The sequence below is a fragment of the Pezoporus occidentalis genome, unplaced genomic scaffold, assembly GCF_034315485.1.
Source record: "Pezoporus occidentalis ecotype Australia unplaced genomic scaffold, CSIRO_AGI_Poc_V1 ctg221, whole genome shotgun sequence".
Lineage (NCBI taxonomy): Eukaryota > Metazoa > Chordata > Aves > Psittaciformes > Psittacidae > Pezoporus > Pezoporus occidentalis.
The window spans coordinates 1,483,423-1,495,857 of record NW_026914084.1 but is presented as its reverse complement, the minus strand read 5'-3'; the positions used below and the strand labels follow the sequence as shown (position 1 = coordinate 1,495,857).

Sequence of the window (12,435 nt, the reverse complement as noted above, 5' to 3'; positions counted from 1 at the left end):
TCCTGTGGCCAAAAATGAAGGCACGAGCCCAAGCCAGGCATGGCAGCATGGATGGCCTGTGGGAATAATGTTCCCTTCCAGATGAGAGCCCTCCATGCTGCCTTGGCTCCACTTCCCACAGGCAGCAGGGCTTGCATTGCCCTGCAGCATCTGTACCCCATCTCCAGCCCTGGCACCCCACCAGGAGCCAGAAAACCTCTCTTGGTTCTGCCCAGCTCATATTAAGGATGCATCAGTAAAACAGAGCAGGGTTCCAGGGGTGCTTTCCAGTACTAAGTGGGTTCCTCTCTATGTACAAGTCCAACAGCAGTCTAATGAGCTGTGATCAATGTGCACCTTCCCTCCAAGTTCCTTGGTGGCCTGGCATCTTATGCCCTATTTTGACTGGGCAAAATTTAGGGATGGAAGTGTTGGAAAGGGTCTGGATAAAAGGGATGAAAGGGATCTTCCCCCTATTTTGACTGGGCAAATACTAGGGATGGAAGTGTTGGAAAGGGTCTGGATGAAAGGGGTGGAAGGGACTTTCCCCCTATTTTGACTGGGCAAATGCTAGGGGTGGAAGTGTTGGAAAGGGTCTGCATGAAAGGGATGGAAATGTTGTATCTCTCCCATGTACAGGGGAGAGGGTGTTTGCCCGCCAGCAGCGGCACCCACTGGAAGATGCTGAGCAGCCCTGTTGGACTGCAGGAGGTGCCCAGGTGATGGGCTGAGATTAGACCCCTAATTTTCAGCTGGCTAAAGTTAGGTAAAACACATGCCCTCCTCCCTCCCTGCCTCCTCCCCCCTTTTGCCTTCCCATCACTGTGCTGCCCTGATAATGGCATTGAAGCCTGGAGGCTCTGTGGTCAGCCCACGGCACTGTGCCCACCCCAGGGGCTCTGGGATGATGTTACCCCTCCTTCTTGTCTACCGTCATAGCCCGTCTTGTGACAGTTGAAAACTTGGATGCAAATAAAAGCAGATGGTGCCTTATCTGCGTGCTCCTGGTTTGCCTACGTGCAGGCAGCCAGCGATGGCTGTTTATTCCCGTCTAGGAAAAATTAGAGGTCTTTCAGGCGGTCAAAGTGTTGTACAGAGGCCAACAGAGCTTGTGCCTATGTGGGGTGCAAAGTGATGTATTCGTTATGTTTTAAGCATGAAAAAACAACCCAAGGGGGGTGGGAAGGCTGTTATTCCTCCCTGCAATCAGAAGCTCTTTGCTCTTAATAAAATCAAGTAGTTTGCAGGTGCTGCGAACCGTTCCTACTCTCCAAATGAAGAGGGGCACATGAAAGAGCAGCACCAGGGAGGGAAGCACAAGGGGATGCCCTGACAGCCCTTCCACCGATGGGACAGCATCAGGGGACCTAGTGCCTCCTTCTGGGACAGGGGCATGCTGCACCCTCCCACAGCACCTCTATATGTTAGGGAGAGTGCATCAAATTATTTCTGTTTTCTAGTATTTCTAATTCTACTATTTCTATTCTATTTAGTATCACAGAATCACAGACTTGGTTTGGGTTGGAAGGGACCTTAAAGCTCATCCAGTTCCAACCCCCTGCCATGGGCAGGGACACCTTCCATAGACCAGGTTGCTCCAAGCTCCGTCCAACCTGGCCTTGAACTCTGACAGGGATGGGGCAGCCACAGCTTCTCAGGGCACCCTGTGACAGTGCCTCAGCACCCTTTTATGTTTCTACATCTACATTTGTTTGTATTTATAGATCTGTGTCTATTTCTATGTGTACTTCTGCGTGTCCCTGGCCAGTGGTTGTCATTCTCTGGGGGATGCAGGGCACACTGACGCTACAGGCAGGTGCTTCTTGTGTATTTTACCACGCAGTTGAAGCAGGGGGAAGTTTGGAGGTGCTGGGGTTCACCCCAAGCACTATGCAGTGTGTTGGTGGGCAAAAAGGTGGCTGCACCCACGTTTTCAAGAAATAAGGGGGAAAACATGATCAAAATCCTACAGGCAATATGCTGATAGCAGCTACATTTAATCTCCCAGGAACAGCCGATCACTTGGGCAGCTGGGTAAGGATGCCTGTCACTGGCATCTGTCCCCTCATGAGGAGCTGTGCTTGTCTCCCCCAAAAAGGGGACAGCCTGTTGTTTGGGACCCCTGACATGCGAGGGCTGAGCTGGTGTCCCCAAAGCAGCCGGTGGGGAACAAAGAGGGCAGAGGCACTGGGCAGTGGGTTATTGCTGCCGAGTCTTTTTTGAGCTCAGTGCTCACCCTTTTCTCCTTGGTGTCCCCTCTAGATTCCCTCATCGCCTGATGCCCTCCCCAACATCTCTCCTTGTCCTCTAATGTTTCTCCTTGTGTTGCTCCTTCTGTCCTCCCCAAATGTCCTCCCTCACCCTCAGCATCCCCTTTACGTTTCCCTCAACATGTCTTGATGTTGCCCCAAGTGTCCCTTCTGTGTCCCTCTCTATCTTTGCAGTGTCCCCAAGCACTCCCCATTGTCCCTCCTTGTCCCTACCCAGTGTCCTCCGAGATACTCTTCCTTGTCCCGCAGCATCCTCCATGTCCCCCAGTGTCCCTCCTTGTCCCCATTCAGTGTCCTCTGAGATACTCTTCCTTGTCCTGCTCCGTGTCCCCCAGTGTCCCTCCTTGTCCCCACTCAGTGTCCTCCGAGATACTCTTCCTTGTCCCGCTCCATTGCCCCCCAGTGTCCCTTCCCATCCCTGTCCCATCCCGCCGGCTCGGCTCGGGGACACCCGGGGACACGGGTGGCGGGGGTGGGCGGGCAGGTCGCGCGTGGCGCGCGCAGGGGGCAGTCCTCCCCGCGGTCCGCACCGCGCCTTTAAAAGGGTGACCGGATCGTGCGCGGCCGCAGAGGCGGCACCGGCACCGGCACCGGGAGCGGCACCGGGGTCTGCTGCGGTCCTCACCCACCGCTCCTCCGCCAGCCAATCCCCGCCCAGGGGCGGGGGCGCCGGCAGGGCGGGACAGGACAGGACAGGACGAGCCTTCCCGCCGAGCAGGGCATCGCCGGGCGCCGCGAAGCGCTGACCATGTCGGACAGCCCCATCCCGCTCCCGGCTCCGGCCCCCAAGCCCAAGCGAGCCAGGGCGGCGCGGCGGCCGGCGGCTCACCCGACCTACTCGGACATGATCGCGGCGGCCATCCGCGCCGAGAAGAGCCGCGGCGGCTCGTCCCGGCAGTCCATCCAGAAGTACGTGAAGAGCCACTACAAGGTGGGCCACAACGCCGACGCCCAGATCAGGCTCGCCATCCGACGCCTCGTCGCCACCGGTGTCCTCAAGCAGACCAAAGGCGTTGGCGCCTCCGGCTCTTTCCGCCTGGCCAAGGGCAACAAGGCGAAGAGGTCCCCGTCTAGGAAGAGGAAGAAGACGGCCAGGAGATCCACGTCGCCCCGGAAAGCGGCTCGGCGCAGGAGAAGCAAGTCTCCAGCAAAGAAGCCCAAGTCTGCCGCCAAAAGAGCCAGGAAGAAGACGAGGACCAGCCCGAAGAAAGCCAAGAGGCCAAAGACTGTTAGAGCCAAGTCACGGAAGGTGTCCAGGCCCAAGAAGGCAAAGCGGTCAAAACCCAAGGCCAAGTCCAGCGCCCGTAAATCACCCAAGAAGAAATAAGAAGCCAAGAGGCGTTTCGGTACTCTCCCTGTTGGTTTCTGTAAATAGCGTTTGCCTTTATTTTTACCCATTTCTATCGCATTTTATAAAGAATTGATTCTTGTGTGGAAATAATTAAAACAAGGCAGTTAATGAAAGGAAAAAGGAACACCTTTGGTACAGAGAGTTCCCATTTGTAAGAGTTACTGGTCTGGGTTTTTATTTCGAAGTCTCAGAAATTTCTTGTGTGTCTTGTTTGTTTTTTTTGCTACTGGTGGGCTGCTTGTTGGGTGTTTGAGTGCTGGTGATTCAGTGTGTCCGTCGAGGCCACACAGGGTTTCAGTTACTGATCCTGCCCAGGCTCCTTGGGGGTTTGTGTGTTTGCTGGGGCCAGGCAAAGCCTGCCTGTGTTGGAGGGGAAATGGGAACGTGCAGCCACGGCATTTCCCGGAGGAGGAAAAGGGGTTTATTCCACCTCCCTGGGTCCCCACCATGGGTCTGAGGTGAGGGTGCTGCATGTGAGGTCTGGAGATGGTGTTGGGTGCTGGAGATAACAACCACTTGGGTGATGGGGCTGCCTGCCTCAGCTGGGTGGTGGTGGCAGGGATGGGATGGGGGAGGTGGAGCGGGGCCAGGGTCTGTCCACATTTGTTTTCAAGGAGTTGGAGGTGTCCAGCAAGAGGGAAGGGGTTAATCCATGGGGAGGAATGGTCCTGAGCATGGCAGTGGGCAGCTCTGCAGGCAGGCAGGGTGAGGCAGGTCTGCTGGATACGGCTCCGCTATCACCCCGGGGCTCTGGCTTTCTGCCCAGGGGGGCTGGCACGACTCCAGGGCCAGACTGGCCCTGGAGAGAGCCCTTCCCCAAGCAGGGCTGCATGCTCCTGATAGCAGGATCTGAGCCTCAGGCAGGAGCTGCCTGACCCCCCTTGGCTACAGACATCAGGAGCTCCAAAATCCTCCATGCTGTGGGTGCCCAGTCCCCTTGGGCTTGCTGTGCCTAAATCTCATGGGCCCAGCGTCTTCACACTCCCAGACCCATTGGCCTGACTATCCTAAATCACTCGGGCAGATGGTGCCTGAGCATTTTAGCCATCAAAGATCCCGAATTCTGTAGTTCATGGTATTGAAATCCTTGGCAAGGAGGCACCTAATCCCTTTAGGATCTTGTACCTGAGATCCTCGGACCAAACCAGCCTACCTAGGCTGAAGACCCTTTCAAGAGCCTGGTGCCTAATTCTCCTGGACATGACAGGCCTACACCACCCTGGCCTCAGGATTCCCCAGTCAGCTATAGTGGAGGATGGAGATGCCTGATCTAGCTGGACTCTGTATGTCTAAACCCAGTGGACTTGTGGGTCACAAACTCAAATCCCTTAGGCTCAGACACCCAATCTCCTTCAGCTGGTAGGTCCTTGGTCACCTCAGCTGGATGCGCCCACATCCTACAGACCCTTTGGTTCATTACCCTCTATGGTGGACACCCATAAACCACCTAGGAGAGGACCCAAGTCACCTGTGCTGAGCACCCCAAATCCCTCAGGTGGGAAGACCTAATGCTCCTGGGCTTGTTGACCCTCAAGATCTGGTATGGCCTGTTGCTCCAAAATCCTCCAGGACATAATACATAGAATCATAGTACCATAGAATAGTTTGAGTTGTAAGGGACCTTCAAAGCTCATCTAATCCAGGGACATCTTCAACCAGACCAGGTTGCCCAGAACTACATCCAGCCTGGCCTTGAATGTCTCCAGGAATGGAGCATCCACCACCTCTCTGGGCACCCTGTGTTTCACCACCCTCAGTGTAAAGGATTTTTCCTCACATCCAGCCTGAATCTCCCCTTTTTTAGTTTAAAATCATCACCCTTCGTCCTATTGCAACAGGGCCTGCTGAAAGGTCTCTCTTCATCTTTCTTGTAGACCCTTTAAGAACTGAAAGACCACAACAAGGCCTCCCTGGAGTCTCCTCCAGGCTCAACAACCCCAACACAGAATCACAGAACCAAGCAGGTTAGAAAAGACCTTTAAGATCATCAAGTCCTTTTCCATGAGCAGCTTTCCAGCCGCTCTTCCCCGAGCCTGGAGCCAAGCACCTCCCTAGCCCGGCTCCTCCCCGCCAGGGGGAGGAGCGGGGCATCGGGATGTGGCGCGGTGCGGCCGTGAGGACGCTGCGGGTGTGCGGGGCCGGGACCCCCCGGTCCGCATCGGGAGCGGCTTCGGCTCAGCTCCGCCGGCTGCTGGAGAACGAGCTGGAGGACATCCGAGGCGCCGGCACTTGGAAGAGTGAGCGGGTGATCGCCTCCCGACAAGGCCCCCACCTCCGCTTGACGGGCGGAGGAGGCGGTGAGTATGGGGCAGGCGCTCGGTGTCATGGGCTTCTGTCCCCGTTCGCCCTCGCTCAGTGCTTCTCTCTTTCTCTTCCCCGCAGGGATCCTCAACTTCTGTGCCAATAACTACCTGGGGCTCTCCAGCCACCCCGAGGTGATCCGCGCTGCAGTGGAGGCCTTGGAGAAGTTCGGCGCTGGGCTCAGCTCTGTCCGCTTCATCTGTGGTACCCAGGTACAGGGCAGCATGCCTTCCTCTAGGGTAGCCATTCTCAGACTCCCTTCTCAGTACTCACGTGTATGTGCAGTGCTAAGTTACACGTGGCCAGGTGGAAAAAGAGCCTGCTGTGTCCGCACCAGCTGAACATCTGGAAATATGCCAACTTAAAGCATTACAACCCCTCAGAGAACAAAGGAACCAAACACCCCTCTGAATTCATAGAACCATAGAATCACAGAATGGTTTGAGTTGGGGAAGGGACCTTCAAGCTCATCCAGTTCCAACCCCCTGCCACAGACAGGGACACCTTCCACTAGATCAGGTTGTTCCAAGCCCTGTCCAGCCTGGCCTTGAACACTGCCAGGGATAGGGCAGCCACAGCTTCTCTGGGCAACCTGTGCCGGTGCCTCACCACTCTCATAGTGAAGAATTTCTTCCTTTTATCTAATCTAAAGCTCCCCTAAGTTTGAAAGACATTCAGAAAATTGATGTCTTTTCCCCTCCCTTAAGGGTCAAAATTGCAGCCAGCCTGACTTGAATTGCCTCTATCAAACCCAGCCTGGTTTATCCCCGTCAGCTAGTTAAGTGCAAAGAAAATTCCCCCCATGGGTGGGGAGCTTGGAGTTTCTGCTGTGCTTGTGGTGTCCAAACCCATAACTGCATTTTAGGTCTGTATTTGCAAACACATGCTGAACGCAACTAATTTCTGCCATGCACGCACACCTTTTCTGGATAAAACCTGTCTGTTTCTTCCCCTTGCAGTCAGCATCTAACAGCCGTGGGCAAGTGAGGACTTGTGCTGCCCCGCCAGTGATGCTTGCTCCTCTCATCTCTTTAGAGCATACACAAGGACCTGGAGGAGAAGCTTGCACGTTTTCACCAGCGGGAAGATGCCATTCTCTATCCCAGCTGCTTTGATGCCAACGCTGGCATCTTTGAGGTTTGTAGGGCTTTCATTGTGTTGTGCATGCAGGAGGGAGGTGATGCCAATGTGCCTGCCATGCCTTCCAGAGGCTACGATGTGAGCTCTGTGCCACAGAAAAGATGGTAGTGACTGGTGGTGGAGAACCCCAGCTTGGTGCCCTGGGACTGGGGAAGCCACGAGGAGGTGTTTAATCAGCCTCACCTCCCCCTTCTCAAGACAGGCTCCAGGTTTTGGGGAGGGCTCCCATTCTGTGGGAGGTCTGTACTCCCCTTTGAAGCATAGGCAGGGAAAAGAGGCCATTCCCCAGGTTTGCTAGGAAAGGTGAGGGAGGTTTTGAGCTCTGAAGCCACAGGCAAGAGCCTGGCCTAAGGAAATAAGGGGATAAGGTGACTGGCAAGGAAAGTGGAAAGTTAAGCGGTGCCAGGAGAGACGTGGGAGCTGCAGTCAGACACAGCCTTGTCCTCTGCCCTGAGAGATGCTGGAAGATCTTGGTGAGGTGGTGCCCTGGAGCAAAGGATGATCCTTTCTCTTTGGCATGACCAGGCCCTGCTGACCCCAGAGGATGCAGTGCTGTCAGATGAGCTGAACCATGCCTCCATCATTGACGGGATCCGCCTGTGCAAGGCTAACAAGTACCGCTACAAGCACATGGACATGCAGGACCTGGAAGCCAAGCTGCAGGACGCTCAGGTATGGAGGTCTGCTCCCACCCTAGTGTGAGCTTAGGTGTGCTGCAGTAACCAGCCCCAAAGGGTGAGCTCTACCTTTTCCCATGCAGTAGGCATTGGTTTTGCCCACAGGCACATGTAGGCATGGATGGGCAAGGAGGGTAAGCAGCTGGTTGCAGTGCAGACCCCCCTGTCTCAGTTAAATACATCCATGCCCTACAGGAGTTGAGCTATGTCCCAGTCTTCCTCGCCAGCCCCTCTCCTCAGGGTGACGTCTTCACCCCTGGAGGCACCACTCTTCCTCCCATAGAAACATCGTCTGCGGCTGGTGGCCACTGATGGTGCCTTCTCCATGGATGGTGACATTGCACCCCTGAGGGAGATCTGCCAGCTGGCCCAGAAGTACGATGCCCTGGTCTTCATTGATGAATGCCATGCCACAGGCTTCCTGGGACCCAATGGCCGGTAAGTGGCCGTTTCAACCCTGTTTCTTCCCCCAATAGCCCAATAGCCTCTGAAGCAAGGCCAAGGGTATTGATAACTAACATTTTTGTGGGGGGGTCACCACTGCTTGAAGGTTTTGCACCCCATCTTCAGGGCACCTGGAGGGAGATACTTTAGCAATGACCCATCCCAACATGACAGTTGCTTATCAGTGTGTAAGGGATGGTGTGACCATCTCATCTGCTTCCAAATGGGAGACAGTTGGACTTCCTGATTTCCAAATCCTCCTCTCAGATATCACTTTCAAATGCTTGGGGGCTTTGTGGAGTTAGCTTGCACAGATTAATTCCCTCAGGGCAAGTTTTCCTTCCATCCCCTGGAGATCCTCCAAGTGCCAAGCAGTGAAGCAGTGCACTTGGCTGCAAGTGTTTGCCAAGAAGAGATGCTTCACAAGCTTGCATTGCTAGTGCTCTGTTTGCACTATTAAACATCTGTGGGGGAAGTTTGAGTGCTCTCCTATCTGTAAGGGATGAAAACCCCATGCTCTTATCTTGGGAGATTCTAGCTTAGCCTTTCTGCAGAAGAAGAGAAGGTCAACACTTGGGTTGAACTACCACATGGGGGTGTTACTCCTTTAGCAGAGACCTGGCTGGTGGCACTTTGTTTCCCTTGAGGCATCCCTCAGGTGTAGAACAGCTTCCCTGGTGTGTGCTGGCACAGCTGAGAATGTGATGTTCCTTCTACTACAGGGGTACCGATGAGCTCCTGGGAGTGATGGACAAAGTCACCATCATCAATTCCACCCTGGGAAAAGCTCTTGGAGGAGCTGCAGGTGAAGGCATTTCCTGACCAAGGTTCTCCATGCCCTAAAGAGCTCCAAGCTCCACAGCATCACTGATGTTTCCTTCCTCTGCCTAGTGATAGAGCCACAACTGCATGTTGTCTTTTTCTACTGGTGGCATGAGGCCCAGTTTGGGACCCTGCCGCAGGGTCAAGGGAGGTCCTGCCATGTACTTCTTTTACTTGCATCTTCCTTGTGCACTTGCATTTGGGGTCAAGGTGGAAACTCTTAGTAAAAGGCACCAGCTGTGATGCTTTTAGGCCTGCTTTGTACTGGAATTCCTCCTGTAGGTTACTCTGGTGTTCCTTGTCCATTTGTCTTTCATCCATCTGCAGGCGGGTACACAACTGGCCCCAAACCCCTCATTGATTTGCTCCGACAACGTTCCCGCCCATACCTCTTCTCCAACAGCCTGCCCCCCGCCGTGGTGGGCTGTGCATCCAAGGCCCTGGACCTGCTCATGGAGAGCAATGCCATTGCACAGTCCATGGCTGCCAAGACCCAACGGTGAGCGGAGCACACTGGGGTGGGAGCAGGCGAAGGGGCTCCTTAGGAATGTGTTGTGCATGTGTGTTTATTCACCCTCAGTGACAGCCATAGGTGGTTTGCCAGTCATGGCCTGGGGGTGCTCGGGGAAACCACAGATGTGCCTGTGTGTGTCAGACAGATCCGGATGCTCTGTGTGCTGGGATGAGTCTGCCCCTCAAGCAGCTGCAGTCCCATGGAGCTGAGCAGGAAGTGGCTGGAGGTCACTCCAAAAAGAGGGATCCCTTCCCTGCACAGGAGGTGCACTTTGGGGCAGCACCACATCCAGCCCTCGGTGGCCCAGGCTACCAGGGGAAGGCGAGGCAGTGGTCCCCCAGGGACAGGGGTGATGAGGTTTACCTCATCCTCTTGTTCTCTTCACCAGGTTCAGAAGTAAGATGACAGCAGCTGGCTTCACCATCTCAGGGAAAGACCACCCCATCTGTCCTGTCATGCTTGGGGACGCACGGCTGGCTGCAGTGATGGCTGAGGACATGCTGAACAGAGGTGAGCCAGAGAGGGAGCCCTAGATGCAGACACATGCCCGGAGGGAAAGTACAGCCGGGGGTAGTGCTACCATCCCTCCTGCAGAGGATGTTCCTGCATGAAACCTGTTATTTCTTTAGCCTCCACCTGCAAACATCCTCTTGGTCTCTCCCAGACGTTGCTGACTTCACCTCCTCTTTCTGTTGGAGGTGGGAGGTTTACATTAGCCCTCTTGTCCTGCTAGGCTGGACTCCATCCCCACCACTGGCCCTAGGCCTCATTTCCATGCTTGGGAGCAGATGCCCCCTGAAAACCCTGAAGCCTGAAAATGGTTGAAGGGGGAGGGATGATCCAAAAGCCCTTCTATCACCCAATACCACCTCAACCTCACTCCCTGCAAGCCAGCTCTAACTCTCCCTGCATTTCCTCCTCAGGCATTTATGTCATTGGCTTCAGCTACCCTGTGGTCCCCAAGGGAAAGGCCCGTATCCGAGTCCAGATCTCGGCTGTACACAGCGATGAGGATATCGACCACTGTGTGGAAGCCTTCACCGAGGTGGGACGGAAACATGGAGCGATACCTTGAGGGGCCAGCGAACACCTGCTGCGGTGCTGTCCTTGCCCATGACCAAGTGCCTGTGCCAGGGGAAAAGGCTTGAGGAGCATGCTGCCAAAAGCAGGACCAATCCTCAGGGCATCACAGCCCGCGGGAAGCTGTGGCTGTTGCAGTGTGCGGCTCTGGCAGCCAGCTCTTGCATCATTAAAGGTGTCGTGCAGTGCAGCGGATATTTGTCTGGCTCTTGTTTTCTCATCCAGGAGCTGCAGTCCATCCCCATCTTCTCCTTGCTGTGGCCGAACACTCTGCTGTGTCTTTCTGGAAGCCTCAGTCCTGGTGCTGAAGCACTGCAGCTCATGCTGTCTTCTGCTGATGGAAATGTAGCTATGCCTGATGTCACCTGCTTCCTCTGTGCTCTCCTGCAGGTCCAGTAGCATCACCCTGGTAGATCTGACAGCTGTAATTCCCCACTGAGACAAGGGGTTTCCTAAGTCTTTGGCAAGATGTGCTACCAGCAACTGGTCTGAGACAGGACATGGGCCAGCTGAAACTGGTGCTCCTTTCTCCCCCTCTCACTCTTAGGTGCTAGGTGTGAGGCTTGCTTAGTTCCCTGGGGCTGGCTTTAAGGCTTTACCCATCACTACAGTGCTCCCAAACCTGATCCGGGTGCTGCATCTTGCCCCAGAGAGGCTGCTGGGCAGCAGGCAAGCTGAGATGGTAGAGGCCAGCAGCATGGAGAGGGAGACTCTGTCTGCCTGGGGCTGAAGCTGAGGGAAGAACAGGTGCCAGAAACCTGTAATTTTCCTCCATCAGCTGCAGGCTGGGATTGCTGGATTTGTTCCGGCAAGCTGTGCTGGGGTAGCAATTTAGCACTCAAGCTAAGTGGGACCTGGGCATCTCTCAGGATTGCTTTGTTTGCATCAGTTTTGCTGCAGATGAGAAATCATGTGTGACCTGCTGTCTGCCCACGTGCTCAGCTGAGGACCAGCTGCCTCCTCAGCAGCCAGGGACAGCTTCCAGCCACAATGAGGTTGTGCTGTGCTTGGGTGCCCAAGCACTGGGTCATGTTAACAAAGCCCTGCTCTGAAAATGCTACCTGCCTTTAGGCACTCAGGGAGCGAGCTACAGGGCAGTAACTTGTCTCACCTGAACCAAAGCAGCTGCCGAAGAACACAGATGTTAATCCAGGATTGCAGGGCTTGATGGGATGTAGAGGGCAGGGGGAAATTACCTTTTCCATAGGGCTGCCACCAGACTCTGTTAGAGCAGCTGGTAGCACAACTGTGTGCTGGTTTTATTTCATTTTCCATCTCCACAGGACCCTGAGCTCAGCCTGCTGATAAAGTACAATATGGAGCTCCCTCTGTATAGCACCAGTGCTGCAAACCCTACCCCCTTATCAACAGGCAGTATCTTGGGAATGGGGAATATAATGGGGAAGCAGCAGGAGGTTGTGCTCAAGCCTCTCTTGCTTCAGCCAGATGGGCTCTGGGACAGGGCCCAGCCTGAGCCACCACTGTTTTGAGCCCATGCATGTGCACCATCTCGCTCCCCCCCTACTTGCACACCCCCTTTGCAATCCCATTCCATGCTCCCATCTCTCTCCCTCCTGCTGGTCACCCTGCTGATGTCTTTGCTGCGCTCAGGGCAGCCAACCCAAGCCGTTTAACCCTGCTTCAGCACTCAAGTCCTCCTCAGTGGAGAGCAGCCATACAGATGTCTCACAGCTCAGCTCAGCAGCCTCCCTCACTGCAACACACACACTTGTCCTTGTGTGCACACAAGGGCTCTGCGCTTCTCGCCTCCTCTCTGCCTCCCTCTCCTCTCTGTCTCTCCCAGATCCCCCCCCATTCTCCATCTCCCTCTCCACCCGCTTCAAGGCCAGGCTCTGC

At 54.9% G+C, this 12,435-nt stretch overlaps 2 protein-coding genes across 2 annotated transcripts; both read left to right on the top strand.

The window, feature by feature from the left end:
- The first annotated feature begins 2,816 nt into the window (after positions 1 to 2,816).
- Positions 2,817 to 3,797, top strand: LOC134164607 (histone H5). Its single transcript, XM_062620576.1, has one exon. It carries the CDS (start codon positions 2,998 to 3,000, stop codon positions 3,574 to 3,576), a length of 579 nt encoding a protein of 192 aa, XP_062476560.1. The 5' UTR covers positions 2,817 to 2,997; the 3' UTR covers positions 3,577 to 3,797.
- A 1,881-nt stretch (positions 3,798 to 5,678) lies between these two features.
- Positions 5,679 to 10,773, top strand: GCAT (glycine C-acetyltransferase). Its single transcript, XM_062620574.1, has 9 exons — positions 5,679 to 5,897; positions 5,983 to 6,113; positions 6,937 to 7,038; positions 7,567 to 7,713; positions 8,002 to 8,156; positions 8,885 to 8,967; positions 9,312 to 9,483; positions 9,887 to 10,008; positions 10,422 to 10,773. Exons 1-9 carry the CDS (start codon positions 5,696 to 5,698, stop codon positions 10,571 to 10,573), a joined length of 1,266 nt encoding a protein of 421 aa, XP_062476558.1. The 5' UTR covers positions 5,679 to 5,695; the 3' UTR covers positions 10,574 to 10,773.
- The last annotated feature ends 1,662 nt before the right edge of the window (positions 10,774 to 12,435 follow it).